The sequence below is a fragment of the Podarcis melisellensis genome, assembly GCF_964234715.1.
Source record: "Podarcis melisellensis genome assembly, chromosome: 7".
Taxonomy (NCBI): Eukaryota; Metazoa; Chordata; class Lepidosauria; order Squamata; family Lacertidae; genus Podarcis; species Podarcis melisellensis.
In genome coordinates, this window is record NC_138539.1 from 67,971,754 (window position 1) to 67,992,024 (window position 20,271).

Genomic DNA, 20,271 nt, shown 5'->3' on the forward strand with positions numbered 1-20,271 from the left:
AAAAGAGGTTCTTTGGGCAGTTTACACCCAATGGGTGGGAAGCGGTGCATGTACTCTCAAGTCAGACAGGAGGGAGCTAAGCCTCTGTTCTTCCAGCTTCTTGGCAAAAGATGAATAATGGATGGAGCCTTAGTTTGCACCATGCTACATGGTTAAATTCAACTTCCTAGCAGCAGTCACTATCACAGAGCTGATCATCACTGTAGGGCTGTGGGGTATCCCCCTGGTGATCAAACAGCTGTTTCATCTCTAGAAAGACAAGGGACTCGTGGATGTCTCTCCTGCCAACATGCCACCACCAAGATGGGTCTACCTGTAGGATCACAGCAGCTGCTGGATTACCACTCCCATCATCCTTGACCAACTGCAGTGTTGGTTAGGGCTGATGGGGGTTGGAGTCCAACGGCATTGAAGGCTCATGGGTTTCTTAGCCCTGCTCTAGAAGAAATGGGGTGTGGGGAGGCTAATGCTGGACTGTCAACCCTCTAGGGCTGCGGTAGGGGCTCGAGCTCAGTCGCTCATTCCAACTCTGCAGAGAACCTACCGAACTGCAAGTTTCAACCTGTTGGCCCTGGTGTTTCTGTTAGTGTTTGTATCGTATTGTGAATGTATTTCACAAAGGATAAATGGTATTGGGGAAAGGAGGTGGCAGAAGGCAGTGGCTTGGTTATTGCGATGGTTTTATCTTTGGCTGTGAATGTGAAAGGGTGGGGGCTTCATGAAGACACTTTCTGGAGGATGCTGTAAGGACAGGTAAGCTAAGGATTAGTAACTTATGTACTGCTACAAAGGAGTTTTGAAAAAAAGAATTAAACCCTCTCCTGGGCTCAAGGGAGAGACATTCATTAATGTATATGTAAATAATGCCGGTTGTTCAACTGCCGCCAACCTAACAAGTAAAGATTTATCTTCAACTATTTGTGTAAGACGCATATTTTTTTGTCACAAATGGCTAACTGTTTCCCTCCTCCCACGACAGAGATCTGCACCTGAATATTAATATTATGAGGATGCATGGTTTCCCAGAAATCGCTACATGCACAGGCAGGGGTGGCTCATACCATTTTGCCACCTGAGGAATGTGCCCCGCCCCCTAATTCCACCATTGCCACTTGTATTCCCCTACCTGGTGGTGGTGGGGGGACAAGTGACAACACTGCACTTGGGAACACCAAGCTATTGCCAATTCAGTGAATGCCAGCATACTCCTCAGAGCGTTGCCACTTGTCTTCTCCACTCCAAGGGCAGGGAAAATGAGCAGCACCACCACCACCTCCATTTTGCTGTCGAGAGGGGGCATTCTGGCAGTGGCAGAAGCGGTGGGGCAGGCAGGGTGCCGCCTCTTGTGCTTCTGCCACCTGAAGTGGATGCTTCACACTGTCTCATGGGTGGGCCGGCTCTGCACACAGGATCATCTCCAAGCAGAACACTAATGTGACACAGTACTAATAGGTAACACCAAGGTTTGGCAAAACGTTAGTTCTAAATTATTTTTCTCATTCAGAAAGAATACAAGACAAGGTTGTAGTAGTTAAAAGTATATCCTAATTACATTGTTAACCCTGACCTAGAAGAATGCTTTTAATAGGCTACCCTTCTCATTGCTTTCATTCCATTTAAATAATCCCAGGTCTCTTTTGATCAAGGGCTGCTAATTATGTTGAATTGGTGGTGACTTTGACTTGCGGATCATAGCCTATTAAAAATTAAGTCGACAACATCAAACTCATTTTTTACATTTCTTTAATGAAATTACTGGTGCGTGTATGTCAGATTTCGGGGCTTTATTCCCTTCAAACTTGGGGAAATTGATAAGCTAGAATGTTAACAAATATATGAAGATGCCGTCACTAAGTCCTTAATACATATAAATAAGAAATACAGGGGTGTCATAAGGCAAGGCTGTGCAATGTTCACATCACTTACGTTCCAGGAACATTGCTTAGAGATAATGGTGTTAACCAGCCTGCAATTTCCAGGATCACCGTTTAATTTTTTTTGTTACATCAGATACTTTCCAGTCTCGAGGTACATACACATGCTATTTCGTACACAGTATGCACTGCAAAATTTTGAGGTTGGGTCCTGCTTGTATACAGCAACAGCAAACTCAAGTGCTGAATTAGGACAGCTATGTAGCAAGAACATGGCTCCTGGTATCAAGAGGGAGATATCTGCATACCCAGAGAATCTGAGGTTTGCAGACGTTTGCAGAAGTTGCAGGAGTTGTATGTGGACCTCCCACCCCACCACGTATGGTCCAATGACTGGGCACAGAATGCAGCATATTGGATAAGGAAAACATGAGGTGGAGAGGCGGGGAAACGGAATATCATATCCTGAAAGAAGGCATAGCTGATTGGCATACTGAGCAGGAATACCCCACACTGCAATGTTTTCTTGCAGGTACCTCTTGTGATACTGATTGAATGACAACGTAGCATCCTTTAAACGTGCAGAGTTCATGGGCTGAACTGCTCTCAAGGACAAAAGTGCTACCTTAGATTAGATGACGTGTTAACAGGCTACCCGAGCTGGATCAACTGTTTTGTTATATATGCTGCAGTATTTTAAATTTGCCGGACAGGGGTCCTTGTTGTCCTGGAATTCTCTCAGAGCCCCACTCAGCGGGGAACTGCCCATCCACTCTCTTTGCCAAATCCCTTTTCAATCCCTCACAGCGGCAGACAAGGCGACGGTCCCTTTCTGTGTAGCCTGACAGATAAGGATGGTTGCAAACCAACCGGACGAAAATGGTATGGTCTGTTCTGATGCTTTATTGACATGCAGAGATCAACAGGCAAAGTTTTCCGCAGGTAAACACAACCCCCTGCTACTGTATGCACATCAAGTGGTTGTTAAATGAAACAGCTGCAGCATTTGGTTGAAGTGTTGGCATATCCAAGTTTTTTCAGGCGTAGGCAGGGATGATTGTGACTAATCTCAGCACCTTTGCAATGCCTGGTTGACATGGGAGACGGCAGGTTTTTTGTATGGCAAACATTGGAGGGAAGAGGATGGTGTGGAGACTGCGGTTGCTGATATGTGCCAGTGCCTCTTGGGCCACAGTCTCCATGAGGTCTTAATGGGACTAGAGCCTCATTGGAGTCAAGACTGAAAACTGTCAGCTCTAATATTGTGATAGTTGTACATCTGAATGCATTTATTCATCTGGAATGTCACTCAGCATCCAGGCAGGCGAGGGGAATCAGTGACTAAAATGTTACTCTATTGACAAATGTAAGTGTCACTCAATCTGCTAGTGCCAAAGGCAGACTTTTTACAAAATCTGCTCCTCGGAGATCTTCCCCTAATTGCTTTCTTCAATGCAGCATCCCTGTATTTAATGCAACTGTAAGCCAAGAAAATTTGTGGGCCACTGAGGAATGCATGTGTGAATTTCCTCTCACACACATGCTAAGCATCTTCATAATGACATTATGAAGCATTCTTTAATGGGAGATCAAAGGGCTTTCAAGCTGACAGTGCTCTGTGCTAAGGTTTTTCTTTTTAAAGCTACAGTCAAGTGGAAAAAAATGAGGGTTTTCAATGTAACATCAAGTGTCTGAAGGTTTTATTTCTAACTGTCAGGGGAACCTGACAAGTAAGTGACAAGTAGAACATATAACGGTCTAATTGCATCCTCCCCCAAGCTGCGAGGGAAAGTTAGAGTTAGCATTTACACTCATGATGGTGTGTGTGGGGGAAAATCACTGTCAAGATGAGGCAGTCCTAATCTAGGCTTGCGGATCTTGGAAGATGCTAGGAGAGGAGGCACCAGAAAAAGCCCTTCAGGCTAACATAGGCAAGCAGTTTGGGTGGTAGCACAGTCCTGCTCACTTTCTCTCCACTCCTGCACAGCATTTAGGTTCCAGAGGCATTTCCAGAGAGGCTACTGTTGCTGCACATCTCCATCCAAACACACACTCCTCGGCCTCATTTTGCCTCTCTTCTCCTGTATCTTTCTTCTATCAGCTCCCACTCACGACTGAGTAGAAAGATGGAGGGAGAGGTGTTGGTGAGCACCTTTGCAAGGTGAGAAAGCAACCTGAGTGTACATACCACAGATGCAGGAAGAACAGCTCAGAGGCAACAAAGTAGTATGGACACAACAAAAAGGGAGTGGGGTTTCTAGCCACACCAAGACTTGGTGCCCTGAAGATGTCTTGGACTACAGTTCCCATCAGCCTCAGGAAACATGGTGCTTGTGGGAGTTCTAGCCCCAAACATCTGCAGGGCAACAGGGTGAGGAGCCCTGGTGTAGAGCATGCCTAAGTGAATGGTTGAGTGGGGAAAGCAGATGTAAGCCAGGCACACATTTGTGTTTGCCAAAGCCATCAGCCTGATCTGGCCTTCCAGTCTGCTCTCACCTGTCAACACTGCTGATGTAGGCTGTGCGATCTGTGTACAGTGGTACCTCAGGGTACAGATGCTTCAGGTCACAGACCCTTCAGGTTACAGACTCTGCTAACCCAGAAATAGTACCTCGGGTTAAGAACTTTGCTTCAGGATGAGAACAGAAATCATGCTCTGGCAGTGCGGCGGCAGCGGGAGGCCCCATTAGCTAAAGTGGTGTCTCAGGTTAAGAACAGTTTCAGGTTAAGAATGGACCTCTACCGGAGGTACCACTGTAGTTTGGTTCACTGTGTGATGGGACCTCCCCCCGCCCCCCACACACCCAAAAAATAGTACCTGTGTGCATAACTGGGACCTGAGCAGATGATCTGGGGCCTGGTACTTGGCATAGCAACTTTGAAGTTCAGGGTGGGGAGGGGAGTTGAGATTGTCTCGAGGGGGACAATCCATCCTGTGTCTGCACTAGAGGGATTATTGGTGGTGTTGGGCCAGAGAGAGAGAATGGGCTTCTGTTTGTTTGTTTGTGTGTGTTTGTAGCAGGGGGCAAACCATCCCTAAGTGTGCTGGCGAAGGTAATATAGGATGTGGTTTTAGAGAACCCTTTCATAGTGGTGCTGGGGAACTTCCAATATGCTGAGGCTGCCTCAAATGGGCTGGCTTGGGAGTTCATGCCCTCCAGGACCATCTCAGTGTAAAAAAGGTAAAGGACCCCTGGACTGCTAAGTCCAATGAAAGGTGACCATGGAATATGGTGCTCATCTCACTTTTCATGCTGAGGGAGCCGGCATTTGTCCACAGACAGCTTTCTGGGTCATGTGGCCAGCATGTTTAAATTGCTTCTGGTGCAATGGGACACCGTGATGGAAGTTAGAGCACATAGAAATGCTGTTTACCTTCCTGCTGCAGTGGTACCTATTTATCTACTTGCACTGATGTGCTTTCGAAATGCTTGGTTGGCAGAAGCTGGGATAGAGCAATGGGAGCTTGCCCTGTCGTGCAGATTCGAACCGCCAACCTTCTGATCAGCAAGTCCAAGAGGCTCAGTGGTTTAGACCACAGCACCACCCGCTCCCTTCTCAGTGGCCCAACACATTTGGCCGGACATACCCTCAAGTGGTTTTTTCCACAAAGCAGATAGGGGGCCCCTGAGACCTTCCAGTAAAAGGTTGGTAATAGAGAGAATGATAATAATGATAGTGATATATATTCCAAAGGTATCTACTTTGTTGGCTCCCTGTATTGTACCTGCTTTGATGGCTTCCTGTCTTTCTGCACCAGACTGAGAGTACAGGAAATTGTACCTCTGGAAGTGTGCCATTCTGTTCAACAGCATTTTGTTCAACACTTAACCTTATGCTTCAACTCCATTTACTTCAATAGAACATAAGCATTGCCAAGCTCTCCCTGGCTGCCACTCCTCACTCGCTTCTTGCCTTCATTCGTTCAATTTTTAAACAAATAACATCTCGCTAATAGTTGCCGATGAACACTCCAAAAAGCTGTTTCTGTATTTACGTTCTAACAAAAATAATGGAAACATCTCCTTAATGGTTGCCATTATATTTATATCCTGAAAGCAAACTGTCTGCCTGCTGTTTGTCGATTGGCACGGTTGGCCAAGGTTACAGGTTGCCCTTTGATGTGCATCAACGCCCATGACCACCATTTTGGGGGTTCTATGGCCCATCAACCCCTGAGCTGGGTGTCTGGACAAGAAGCTCTTCCCCCATGCTCCCTTTAATGGGATTGCCCTGCTTTTGTGGTGCTCGCTTAGTCTAAGGATCCATTCTCAACACCTTGTCCACCATCAAGTTGTGACAGTTGCTTTGAGGCAGGCAGTATCTCCAGATCGGCCAGTTGTCCTGAAGGGAACATTCCTCCCTGCCCCTCCAATGGCGACCAAAGCACTTCATAGCAAGCCATACATCTAGCCATGCCCCAGCTGCTCCCTACTTAGTGAAGCTCTTGGTACCTTCTCTCTGTCTCTCTCTTTCATCTTTCTCCCACTTTCTTCAGCTGCTTCAGAGGCCCAGCAAGCCGCCACTGTTGTCCATGTAGAAAATAAATTCTCCTCCTCCTCTGTTGTGCCTGGTGCCCTTCTCTTCTGAAATCTGGAAGGGAACTGTGGTCGAGGCACTGGAGTGGCACGCTTATATTTCCATGGAGCAGATCAGAGGGAAGACTGTGAGGCAAAGCAATCCCCTCTGGTCTGCTCCCTGAACCATGCCCACAGGCTCCTCCACAATTGGCTGTGCCACCTGCAAAAGAGTCTCCTGAAGCAGGTGCAGCTGGCAAAGGTGGGAGGAACATCCCCCTGCCTGCCTACATCGCAGAAGCAAGCCCTGCCTACTGTGGCCGAGCTGAGCTGCAAACAGCACTTCCCTGGAGCTAAGAATACTTGGTGGGGTGTATTCTGTGATGAAAGAATCACAAGAAGTCTCACAGGGCAGACCCAGAAATAACACCTAGCTAGACCAGAAGCCTTTCTCTTAGGAATTGTAGGCACAGATACACCGAAGGAATTGAAAAGACTGTTCATATATGCTACTACGGCTGCAAGCATGCTGCTTGCCCAGAAATGGAAAGATGACAAGATGCCCATGAAGGCGGACTGGCAGATGAAACTGCTAGATTACACAGAAATGGCGAGATTGACAGGGAAAATCAGGAAGATCAGAACTTCAACAAAGATTGGGATGAATACAGATTGCATTTAAAAGAACACTGTAAACACTTGAACTCTTTGGCAGGCTCTAAATAACTCTTGCAATGTTACAAATACTTTGGAAACAACAGAGGACTGTAATTTGGATGAACTATTATATGCAGTTGACAAAGGTATTTAAAGAATCTACGGAGGGGAAGAGGGAAATCCTAAGATTCGAAAGAATCTTGTTTTATTTTTAATGTTTTCAAGTATGTTAATTGTGTGATTGATTTTGTAAAACCAAATAAAAGTTACTTTAAAAAACAACAACAACTGAAATAACACCTAGCTATACCAACTACCATATTTTTCGCTCTATAAGGCGCACCAGACCACAAGACGCACCTAGTTTTTGGAGGAGGAAAACAAGAAAAAAATATATTCTGAATCTCAGAAGCCAGAACAGCAAGAGGGATAGCTGCGCAGTGAAAGCGGCAATCCCTCTTGCTGTTCTGGCTTCTGGGACAGCTGCGCAGCCTGCATTCGCTCCATAAGACACACACACATTTCCCCTTACTTATTAGGAGGGGGAAAGTGAGTCTTATAGAGCAAAAAATACGGTATGTCATTCTCAACAGTAGTAAGATATTGGCATTAACCCCCCCCCCCCAAACATGCTAAGGTCAGAGATAAAACAAAAACCTCTATGCAAAAAGTCTATGCTTACTTGATAGGATTCTTTGCAACGTCAGGGTCTCGGGCAGTCACGGTTCCTATGACAGTGTTTATCTGGACATCTTCCTTCACTTCAAATACGTAGGCTGGCCTGCTGAACACTGGAGGTTCGTCTACATCCTCCACCACAATTCTGACAGTCGTAATGTCTTTGAAGGGTCCCAGATAGAGGAATCTGGGGTCCACGTGAGGATTGCTTGCCTCCACTTTCACAGTGAACTGTCTCTTCTTTTCAAAATCTAAAGCCTAGGAGCAGAAAATGCACATGTTAAATAGAAAGCTGATAACAGCTTTCCTGGGAGACCTGACATTCAAAGAGGCAGACTGAAATGCGTGGAATGAGCGCGTTATGCACTTCAAAACAAACATTTGCACTGCAATTCAATGCATGTTTGCTCAGAAGGGAGCCCTACTGTTTTCAACGGTACATACATATGCCTGAGTAAGTGTATCCAGGATTTCAGCCTCAGAGGTAGGGTGGTTATGTGCCCTATTTTAAAGAGGAGAGAGGGTGTCTGGTGTAAATATAAAGAACCACAAGGTGGGAGAGCAGAAGGGGCAATGAAGTTGCTCATCAACCTTTAGCAGAAAGTCCTCCTCCATCTACTACCTTCTTTCTCTTCTTCAAAGGACAACACTTCTTGTTGCTTCTTGGAAAAGACCAAGGAATGCAGGGTGTACATTTGAGCCCCAGCTTGAAGAAGGGCCTGCTCCAGAAGGAAGGTGTGTTTTCTTGAATTGGGACTGCTCAAAGTTGGGCAGAGGTGTTTCCATATTCAAGCACTCCCACTTCAAACAATTGCCCCATTTATGCCTTGGGAAGAAGAAAATATACAATGGCAACTTTGGAAATCTTTCTAATGTCCAGAGATAATGTGCTGCTGTAAGAGGTTTGTCCTCCAATCCTGCACTTTTTAGAAGTCATTAATGACCTCATTTCTGTTGGAACATTCCTGCCTTTCCTACTCTGACACTTCCCAAATGTGTTTGCCCAATGACGTTGCCTTCCCACACTTCCTTGCAAATGAGAAAATAAATCACCCACTCTGAACTGACGTTCGTTTCCCTCAAAGCCCCTACCTGAAAAGGGGACACAATTTGGGGGAAGTTGTGTTTTGAAAGCCATTCCTCACTGGAAATGCAACTATGTTATGTGAAGTCAAAACCAATGTAGCGTGGCGTTCGGTAAAAGAGCGTAGCGAGGATGCTGTTGTGTTGTGTCAAGGGAAGAGAAAACCGCCATTTGTTTTACTTCATTGCTTGTTAATGAGCGTTGACGGGTCAGTCGATGTTTCTGGAACTAGCTGTGGATGCTTGCTCAATAGCACTTGACGTCTGCCAGACTTTTCTTCGTGAGCTTTGACGGTGTCTACCGAGCTCGGACACAGCCCATGTGGTTGGCAGGGCTACCCCAAGATATTTTGCTGCCTCAGGAAGAACAGCAGTTGGTGTCCCTGCTTCCCCACCTCTGCCTCACCATTCAATGTATATAGTGTGCAAAACCTGGCTAAGTTATTTTGGCACCTGAGGCAACAACCCCTCAGGTACTTCTCTCATGCCCTGGCAGTAAAAAATACAATAGTAATAAATGAAACAACTGACAATTTGCTGCCCTTTCATTACACCCTCAAGTCAGGGTTGTTGGGTTTTTTTAGATGGCTTCCTCACTCTGCCTAACAGCACAGACAGTTCTGATGCTCTGTTGCGAGCTGGAGAAGTGGCTATTGGTTGCAGTGCAGCCAGTTAATGAGGAAATAATACTGTATGAGTTTTGTAGCTGAGAGGATGAAGGAGTCTTGGGGGAAAGAAGGAAACACTCCAGATAGGAGTGGATATATCCTTCAATTTCCAATTATCCCCGTTTCTCATTTTTCCAATCTTAATTTCTGTTCCCCACATTTCAACATCACTTTGGGATTTCTAAAATAAAAAAGTTGTCATGAAAATTCATCAGCACTTTCGTGTGAGTTTCTCACAGTATGCATGTTTGCTTAAGAGGCACCGTTTTTCAAAGCAAATTTCCCTAATGCGCTATATTTTCGTATGTTAGTTTCACAAATGTGCACATTTTTATGCACACTTTTATATATGTACAGTGGTATCTCGAGTTACATACGCTTCAGGTTACAGACGCTTCAGGTTACAGACTCCACTAACCCTGAAATAGTACCTCGGGTTAAGAACTTTGCTTCAGGATGAGAATAGAAATCGTGCTCCGGTAGCGTGGCGGCAGCGGGAGGCCTCATTAGCTAAAGTGGTGCTTCAGGTTAAGAACAGTTTCAGGTTAAGAACAGACCTCCAGAACGAATTAAGTTCTTAACCCAAGGTACTACTGTATATCTGTACACGCTCCCTGGCATTGCAAAAGCACACAGCAAAGCACAACTTTTGATGGATGACCGTGTTTGGTTTCCATATTGTTTTGGGAACTGCAGATTTGGTAAGTTCGCCTTTAAATGCAAACTGAGTTGAATTTCTCTCCCATCCCTAGTTTCAAATAGAAGCTGTTTGCTTTTGGGGGAACTGATGTTGCTTTATAGGCAGGCTCTTTCTGACTATGGGGCTTTTCTTCCCGCCACTATGTTCAATGCATAAACAGATATTGCAAAAATGCCACAAGCTTCCAGTGCTCTCTCCTCACATGTAATCAGCCCCCACAGAGGCTGCCCCTAGAATTTCCTATTGCTCAAGGAAGTGGGGGGAATTGTGCGTGATGTAGTTGCAATTAGATTTGACTACATCGTGAAATCCTGAGGGTACAGAAGAAACATCACAAGCAATTTAGGTGGAAAGGAGACAAACCATGCCTCTTCATTTTTTATCCCCCGTACTGTATGAAACCTGGACAAAGCATTATTTTTCAGAACCAGACACAAACAGAAAATTGAGTGATATCAGGATCAAGTCCTATGAGGCATTTCTGTATGAACAAGTAATGACGGGTGTTGTGCAGAGATCTACAGGCAAAAGTCCGTGTTTGAGACTCTACACAATGTCTTTTTCGTGTTGGCTAAATATGAATTGATGCGGGCTGATATCTGTAACCTTATCAAGCTTGCCAGATAAGTTGCTCGTAAATGAGATTAGTGAAATGCTTTCTGACAACGAAGGTGTCATATTAGTAGTCCCCACTCAGGATCTTATAAGGCTCTGCTCTTTAAAAAGAGAAAGTCAGAATGTACCCGAATAGAATTATTAATTGCATTTTAGAGGGGAAATACATAGGAACACAGAGCTCTAATATGCTTTTGCAGTAGATGTGATATTAACTTTACCCAGCTTTTCAGAGTGTTTAATTTCAAAATTTTTCATATGCAACACGGCACAGTTTTTGAGAATTTGTGGGGGCTAGCGGAGCAGATTCCTAGCCAGCGTCTCTAAAATGTATTCCCTCCTTGTAATATGTAGAAAAGAACTGATCTGTAAAAGAGGCCAGATTGCCATTTAACAGAACAGATCTGCTGCACCTAGGGATGTCAAAGAATTCTGCCGGTAACAGAAATGGCCACATTTTTATCCCAGGTCCAGAACAGAAATCAACCCAGCAAATACAACTAGCATCAATCTAGTGACCACGATTGGCACCATTTTTTAAAAGCCCGCAACCAACACATAATTAATCAAATGCCCCGTCACAATATCCCTCATGCTCTAGTGTGACCAAGAAACAAGACATAGGATGGGTTGACTCAGACAGGAGCAAACATGGTCCTTATTAGCTGGTGCTATACAGGGCAAGAAGCAGGTTCTGCTCACACTCAAAGGATGCACCCCTTTATTTCTTCTCATATAAGTGAACGCCATTTTGCTAGCCCAACCAACCATGTTTAGCATCTAAATAGAGTTATATTTTGCATTATCTCATAGTGGTGATAAACACTGGGCTGCAGCATGAAGAAGAAGAGCCAGTATGGTGTAGTGGTTAAGAGCGGTGGACTCGTAATCTGGTGAACCGGGTTTGATTCCCCACTCCTCCACATGCAGCTGCTGGGTGACCTTGGGCCAGTAACACTTCTTTGAAAGTCTCTCAGCCCCACTCACCTCACAGAGTGTTTGTTGTGGGGGAGAAAGGTAAAGGGGAATGTTAGCCGCTTTGAGACTCCTTTGGGTAGTGATAAAGCGGGATATCAAACCCAAACCTAAGCTTAAGAAGCTTCTAGACACAGGCTGAAAGAAGTCTGCAGGATCTATAGCTTGTGATGAGTCAGAGTTGAGAAGGGAGGTGTCGACGGGGGGAGGGCAGCCTGTGTGCCTGGGCTGCCCAGGGCCACTTGATCCGATCTGGACAGTCATGCGAAAGTGTGAGATATTTCCTCTGAAGCTATTTCCCCACCCTTTGCAGAGCACTGACAAGGGTGTTAACAACTATGTGTGGGAGACAAAACGCATGTGACAAAAGCATGCTGAAAGCCAGAAGGAAACATCTGAGAACATGCACCTTTTTCACTGTTACGATGCCTTCCTGCGTCGCCTTGTCTGTGACGACGCCAAACATTTCTAAGCCGTCCCCTTCGATGATGCTGTATTCCATCTCAGCATTTTGACCCACATCAGCGTCAGTAGCCTTTATCCTGCCAACCGGCGAATCGAGAGGTGCAGACTCATGGATTTTGAACTGGTAGGCACCTAGAGATAAAGGGAAACTTTAGCCAGACAATCACAGCTATTGGGGCATTTCCCCCAAAATCTCCAGCCACATGGAGGTTCTCTTCCTACATCTATTCTCTACCAGCATCCACACCAGTAAATTGACTCCTAGGTTGCTGCCACTCCAAGTTGCTTGCAGGACTTTCTACTTTCTCACAGAGCTATCCTGTTGTGTTCCTGATTCAAAGGAGATTCTAAGTGATACAAAAGGCAAGTGCTTAACCATTCTATTTGTTCTGGCACCAGACTTAACCTATGCACCCTTCAGCTGCAAAGTCTGAACACCGGAACGGTTTCCCTCTGGCTTTTGCCATGTAAACACCTTATGGCTCAAGGTTCCTCTTTCCTTGTGCTGATTTAAAGGCGCTGGTGTCGTGGCGCTTCATCAAACGGGGGGAAATGATAGTAGGGAAGAGGAATCCATTTCCCTGCACCTGTACGGCAGCCTGCAGGTGAAGGGAATGGCCAGCTTGCATGACAGTCCCACACATGATTAGAGTACAGAACTGCGATCATATCCATAAGGCTGAGAGCGGGTCTTGCTGTCTGGGACCTCCATACACACTGCCCTGGTTTGCATCCCAGGTAGGTTACTTTGGTGCTGCTAATGCAGCAGTTTGACTTGACCCCTGGAGATGCACTCCATTGTCTCTCGAGACAGATGGATGTCAAACAACAACTGCAGCTATCAACTCAGCACAGAGAAGGTGATGCAGGGAGCCAATAGTATCTTATCTAGCCCCATGAAGTGACTGACTCTGACCTTGGCTCCTCAGATAGCTCACAGTAACAACAGGTTGCTCTATCTGAGGAATATCGAACCCTGCGGGTCTACCTGCCAAAACATTCACTTGCCTGACAGGCTGAGAACTGTGTGGAACCTAGCAGGGATAAGTGCTTTAAAGAAGCCCAGTATCTTGTTTAAATCAGGTCTGCTTTATTCTACCGCAAACCCCTACAAGGCATTTTTCTCTTTCCCTGCCCCTTGAACTGATTTCAACAAGTCCTCCCTTCACAATGCACGCAGGGCTGTTTTCGCCAGATGGATTACGGCAAACCAAAAGCATCCATACATCAAATACAGTGAATAAGGAAACAGCAAACCACCATTGTGCAATGTGACATAGCGACACAAGACGATGCACAGCCAAAACCCTTCATGTTAACTTGCTGCACTGCAAATGACCCAAATATATTGTCTCGGGGACCTTTTGGTCATTGTGCTTCTGCATCATTGTCTCAGAGCATGTGAGATGCCCTTGGCCAGAGATGTGTAATTCTCTTTGGGCCATGGAGCCGAGTCTCAAATTATGGCCTACTCGTGTCAACAGAAGTTTCCTACTGTCCATACCCTCAGGCTGACGTTTGCCCTATATTATGAGTTATTCTTCAGTTGGGGGAATGCCTCCCTCAACATCTTCAAATATATAAACCTGGCATACTTTTTTATCTAGAATTATTTTCCTTGGAGAGAAAAGTATTTGGTGCAGTTCTCTTTGCTAATGCCGTTTCAGAATGCATCAAAATCTTGTGGCTAGTTGAAAGCTCGTATGTCAGTAAAGGTAAAAGGACCACTGACAATTAAGTCCAGTCGCAAATGACTCTGGGGTTACGGCGCTCATCTCGCTTTACTGGCCGAGGGAGCAGGCGTTTATCCGCAGACAGCTTCCGGGTCATGTGGCCAGCATGACTAAGCCACTTCTGGCAAACCAGAGCAGCACACGGAAACACTGTTTACCTTTGGAGCAGTACCTATTTATCTACCTGCACTGAGTGCTTTCGAACTGCTAGGTTGGAAGGAGCTGGGACTGAACAATGGGAGTTCACCCCATCGCGGGGATTCGAACCGTGAACTTTCAATCGGCAAGCCAAACGGCATAGTGGTTTAACCCACAGCGCCACCCACATCCCATATGTCAGTAGCCTAGCCTTATTTCTAATGTGCAGGGTTTGCCCAGGCAGGGAAGTTTTCTGAAATGATTGGTGGTTTCCATGGTACTTGGCAAAACAGTAGCCTTTCAGCCCAGGATTAGACAAACTGACAAGCACTGAATCATACTAAATATCACAAAGGCTGCTTAACCAATGAAAAAATGTAGCCAAAAACAACCAGTAGCTACGTACTATAATGTACTCAATGTAAGAACTGGGCTAAATTCTCCTAATTAAATTGATTTCAGTGTACAGTGGTACCTTGGTACTCGAACGGCTTGGCTCCCAAACAAATAGGCTCCCGAACACCGCAAACCCAGAAGCAAGGAAGCTCCTGCAGCCAATTGGAAGCCGCACGCTGGTTTTCAAACTGTTTCAGGAGTCGAATGGACTCCCGGAATGGATTAAGTTCGAGAACCAAGGTGCCACTGTGCTTTCTTTTGACTCTTTGAAATAGGACATTACAATACCATAGACAGAGCTGAAGATGAATCCGAGAAATAATTGTCAATAGTCAACAGTAGTGAGGCTGGGTGCTTTCCAAAAGCTTTTACAGATTTGCGACCAAAAGGTATAACCCCCTCCCCTCAATAACACCCATCTCTTCTAATTTTAAAGATTCCAGGCTTGCTGTGTATCTTTGCATCCCCATCACTGGACTGCAGAACTGAGCTAGATAAAGCAGAATGATTAAATCTTCCATACTCTGGGGGAAACGAGGTGGGTTGTCATTGACATCCGTCAATGTGATGTTCACCGTGGTGGTTCCTGACAATCCGCCCATCTGGCCTCCCATGTCTTTTGCCTGGATGACCACTTGGTACTGCTCTCGGTTTTCTCGATCCATGTTCAGCAAAGCTGTTTTGATGATGCCTGGGAATGAGAAAATTAAGGACACCATTGAAGGTCACTGACTTTTCCTGTAAAAGCTTAAGTTAGAGTGCCAGAGTGCCGCACGCATGTCCGATGCTGACTGTGCTGCTGGAAGATGGTGTAACCAGCTTTGATGATTTGGGGAGGGACCTGAGTGGAAACAGGCTTAGCCAGGTCCGTCTCCAAATTCCTACTTGCAGTCTGGTCTCTGATTGGCCAATGTAAGTTCAAAAGAGGTAGGGGAGTCCTGTCACTCCCTGCTGCTGGCTGGAGCTTATGATACTGGCCAACTGAGTGGGAGGTTTTTGTGTCCACCTCCACCCCACACTCCCCAGCTTGCCCACGGCTGGACCAGGTCACAACTGCCGCTGCTGTCAAGAATGGCAAGTGATCCTTAGTGTTATTTTAAATCGTTTGGGTAGTGCACCACATTTTAAAGGCGAGTTATGTTTTATTTGTAGCTTTGTGTCTATGTGTGCATTGAACGGAAAAGCTGCCCAGAACAATTGCAAAAAAAATAAGTAATAAATCTAAACCTCCACTCTGTCCTCTTGGCAACAGTCGCTAGTAACGGTTGCACTTACCCCGATGTAAATATTTAAGTGTTGTCAAGTTGCTGCACTCAATTATAGCCTTGTCAAATTGTATCTGGTTCTGTTGCTTGTGTGACTTGCACAATATGGAAAAGAGCTTCAAGCTATTTGCATATACTGCTGTTTGATGCAGTTCTTTCATCAACCTATTAACCCCATGCTAAAGCATTTCACGAAGCTAAAAGGGAGCATAACTTTTTTTCCTCCATTGCTTTTTGTCCTGCATCTTTATGTGCGTGTGTTTTCTTCCACCCATTTCTTATTGGAATTTTTTATTTTGACAATCGGGGTGAAAGCAAGCCTTCATTAAAGACATAGTACTACAACATTAAATTGAAAGGAAATCCATGGGGAAAATAGCAAGTCCCCAATCATTCTTTCTCTATATTTAGAGGTAGAAACAGTATTGGGAGGAGGGGGAAAAAAGAAGTTGAACAGAGGGGTCAAATATCAGTGTCATTCTATTTGGCTTTTTAAAATGTAGGGTGCCTTTGCAAACTGCCCACCTGTTTATAAAAATTGGGCTCCTTAAAAAATATGTTACACTCTAGTGTGACCAAGGAACAATGGGGCTATGCAGATAGAACCATACATTAAAATATGTGCATGAACAGATGGGTGCTTTGAAGTCCCAACATTGAGGTTTCAAAGCATGTATCAGGGGCAAGGTGCCGATAGAAGCAAGCTCCCCCTCCACTTCCTTTCAGATGTTGAAACAAAACACCTGGACCAAGCAGGATTGATGTGCCTTCACATCAGCCAGGGCAAATGGACTTTGAGTAGCACTTTAAAATTTCCCCCCAAACAGCTGGTTGTTGGGTGCTTTGGAAGCTGCTCAGGTGGGCTTTGACAAAGGTGTAACCCTCACTCTGTCAAACTGAAACTGAACTGTCCCCCCAAATTGCAGACAAGTAAGTTTACTGCTAACTTTGTAGTTGTAAAATTTACAAAAATGAAAGCTTGCATAAAATAAGAGAGAGAAAATTCCCTGTCCAGATTTCAGATATTATTATTATTATTATTATTATTATTATTATTATTATTATTATTATTCACAAGTCAGCTGCATCTCTCTCTCTACCACACTTTCTCCTTCCACTTCAAAGCTGAGCTGGCTTTTACGTCAGTTTCCTGTATGAGCCACAGAGTTATAAAAACGATACCTCCAATCTTTTTTTGAAGGACCTGTGATTAAGCAGTATTCATCTCCTTCATAGTCTTATTTTCCTTTCTGCTGACAGATGGACAACCTCTGGCCACTGAGCTCATTGTATGTATCTTGCTGTGCTTCCTGAAGCTGCCTTAATCTCTCTCCCCCTCCCCCCGCCATGGTAGTATCCATGATGAAAATTGAAGCAGGGTGATCTTTATTCTGGATTAGTTAATCCAGAACACTTTCATCTATGGCTCTGTCAATTGCTTTCCTGCAGCCCCTAGCACATTACCCCTGATGGATGGTTGCCCTTGAGAGACAAAAAGATTGTCCCCTCTCCATTTTTATTCATGAAAGCCAAACGACTGAGATGAACACTGCTTTTGATGCAGACATCCTAAACATTCCTAGTATTTGTTTGTTTTAGATGGACTGGGGGGGGGGAGGACTTTCCATCCAGGCTCCGTTCTGTTTTTGTTAGGTTAAGATATTAAAATAATGTGTCATATTTACAGATCTATCACTCTACCGGGCCTCTTAAAGTCTGCACTGAGTCAAATAGAATTTCCTTGAAGAATTTACCAAATAGGTCCTAGCTTGGCTTAACGCGTCGTTTTAAATTATGGAGGTTGTCAGAGAATGACAGATTAAGGTCTCCTGACCTGACTCAGACTCGACGGAAAAATATGGCTGCCCCTGGAGAATGCTGTAGACAACTCGAGCGCTGTTCCCATACGTAGGGTCGTCGGCATCAGTTGCTGTGACTTGCACGACAAATGTACCTGCAATGATAAAAAAAGAAAAGAAAAATATTTGCTGTTCTGCCAAAGGACATCACTTTAAATTGTCGCTCTTGCTTCTAGCCAGCCGCATAAACTTAGTACCTGCAGATTCCAACAGAGGTGCCATTTCAGGAGTTTGCTCCAGAGGTGGAAATGGGATTCATGATGGTGGGTGTTTGAGATTCACAGTGAGTTTTGAAGGGCTGCTCTTGAATGCAATATCATTTGTTGCAGCTACCTTTTTTGCATACCTTTTACAGTAACCAGAGATACAGGTGTTCTTGAGAGATGTGCTGTTGGATGGCGTTGCCCAGCTGGCTTCCCAATGCTGCGTGTCACTGCTGGTTGCCAAGAAGGAGATGCGAAGAGGCAACGCAGCTAGGAGCTCACTGTAGTTGTGGCTGCTACTGCCTCCAGCATGGTCCTGATCAAAATGTCCTCCCCTTGCAAATAGCAGGTGAGTGTGTCTGATGTGGTGAGAAGTTCTGCTAGGGATCATGGTGGGGGCAACTACCGTATTTTTTGCCCTATAGGACGCACTTTTCCCCCTCCAAAAATGAAGGGGAAATCTGGGTGCGTCCTATGGGGTGAATGCAGGCTTTCGCTGAAGCTTGGAGAGCAAGAGGGGTCGGTGTGCACCAATCCCTCTCACTCTCCAGGCTTCAGGAAGCTTCAGGGCTGTCTAGGCTGCGCATAGCAGTTTGCTTCCCGGAGCGCCAGGCGCACTGAAAGCAGAGCGCCCGGCGCTTCGGGAACACATCCACAGCCTAGGCAGCCCTGCGGGAGTTCCCACAGGGCTGTCTAGGCTGCGGACAGCAGCCTGCCGCCCGGCGCGAGGGGCGCCCTGAAGCAGAGCGCCCCTCGTGCCGGGCAGACATCCACAGTGTGGGGAGCCCTGCAGGAGTTCCCCACAGGGCTCCCCATGCTGCGGATAGCAGCCTGCCGCCCGGCTCGTGGGGTGCCCTGAAGCAGAGCGCCCCGCACGCCAGGCAGACATCAGCCAGCCCCACAAGCTCGGGGGACAGCAGGGAGGCGCAGCGCCGCCATCCAGCTGTTCCTCGACCTGGTTTGGTTTCCCCGACCTGGTTTTGGGGGGGAAATAAAGGGGGAAAATCCTTTATTTCCCCCCCAAAAAACTAGGTGCGTCCTATGGGACGGAGCGTCCTATGGTACGAAAAATACGGTACTTGCATCATTTCCTCCCACATCACTGTCCTGGTTTGGAAATGAGTGTTGACACCATCTATTTGTGAAGCAACGTCCAATTATGCAAGGACAATCTACGTGGCAAACAGCTAATTCAATTTGACCCCGGGGCACCAACTAGGGAGGGAAGGGATGGTTCTCACCTCCATGTTTCAGGCCAGAAGCATATATCTGTAAATGGGGTGAATACTTGGTAGATATTGAACCTGGCAATTTACTGTGGCATGCATGCAAGAGGGGAGGTAGCAATTTGCAATAGACTTCTCATTCCCCAATTGTTTTGATTGCGTACACATCCAGGGAACAATCCTTTCCACTACACATCAGGGGTGGCTAACACTGTCACAGTGGACATCTCCAAAGCACAAAAGTGGGTGTGAGGAGAGCTGCCCACCCAAAGAATATTCCTTCAGCTGTTCTACAGCATTTACATTCATTATTAAATTTCATTAAAGCATTTTTTAAAGGATGATTTTTAAGAGGGATCACAAAAACCTTTTGCATCACAGCACACTTCCAACAAGAGCAGTCAAATGCTTATTTTTTTAAAGGCAAATTTGGGAAGGAGTCTTGGGGAGCACAAAAAAAACTTTGGCCATCCCTGCACCACATGGGGGAGATATAACAAGCAACCAGTTTCTCACATGGTTGCACGTGGTAGTTATCACTTGGCAAATTATCACTTGTTTTCTCTCCTTTCTCACACTTTCCATACCAGTGAGGGCGTAATTCACACGGTCTATCAGGAATACAGTGGTACCTCGGGTTACATACGCTTCAGGTTACAGACTCCACTAACCCAGAAATAGTGCTTCAGGTTAAGAACTTTGCTTCAGGATGAGAACAGAAATCATGTTCTGGCAACACGGCGGCAGCAGGAGGCCCCATTAGCTAAAGTGGTGCTTCAGGTGAAGAAGAAGAAGAAGAAGAAGAAGAAGAAGAAGAAGAAGAAGAAGAAGAGGAGGAGGAGGAGGAGGAGGAGGAGGAGGAGTAGTAGTTTGGATTTGATATCCCGCCTTTCACTCCCCTTCAGGAGTCTCAAAGCGGCTAACATTCTCCTTTCCCTTCCTCCCCCACAACAAACACTCTGTGAGGTGAGTGGGGCTGAGAGACTTTAAAGAAGTGTGACTGGCCCAAGGTCACCCAGCAGCTGCATGTGGAGGAGCGGGGAAGTGAACCCGGTTCACCAGATTACGAGACTATCGCTCTTAACCACTACACCACACTGGCACACAGTTTCAGGTTAAGAACAGACCTCCAGAACGAATTAAGTACTTAACCCGAGATACCACTGTATAGAATAAATAGATGTGTGCCCATTTTGACAAAGGAGGAAGCAGTCATATG

At 45.7% G+C, this 20,271-nt stretch overlaps 1 protein-coding gene across 1 annotated transcript in view; it reads right to left on the minus strand.

The window, feature by feature from the left end:
* Window positions 1-20,271, minus strand: part of CDH6 (cadherin 6) — a 170,563-nt gene that overhangs the window by 24,156 nt on the left and 126,136 nt on the right. Inside the window, exons 4-7 of the mRNA XM_081918198.1 lie at window positions 17,599-17,718; window positions 15,023-15,190; window positions 12,177-12,364; window positions 7,731-7,984 (exon numbers count right to left, since the gene is read on the minus strand). Of these exons, the coding sequence (XP_081774324.1) occupies window positions 7,731-7,984; window positions 12,177-12,364; window positions 15,023-15,190; window positions 17,599-17,718 (730 nt within the window). The remainder of the gene's footprint in view (window positions 1-7,730; window positions 7,985-12,176; window positions 12,365-15,022; window positions 15,191-17,598; window positions 17,719-20,271) is intronic.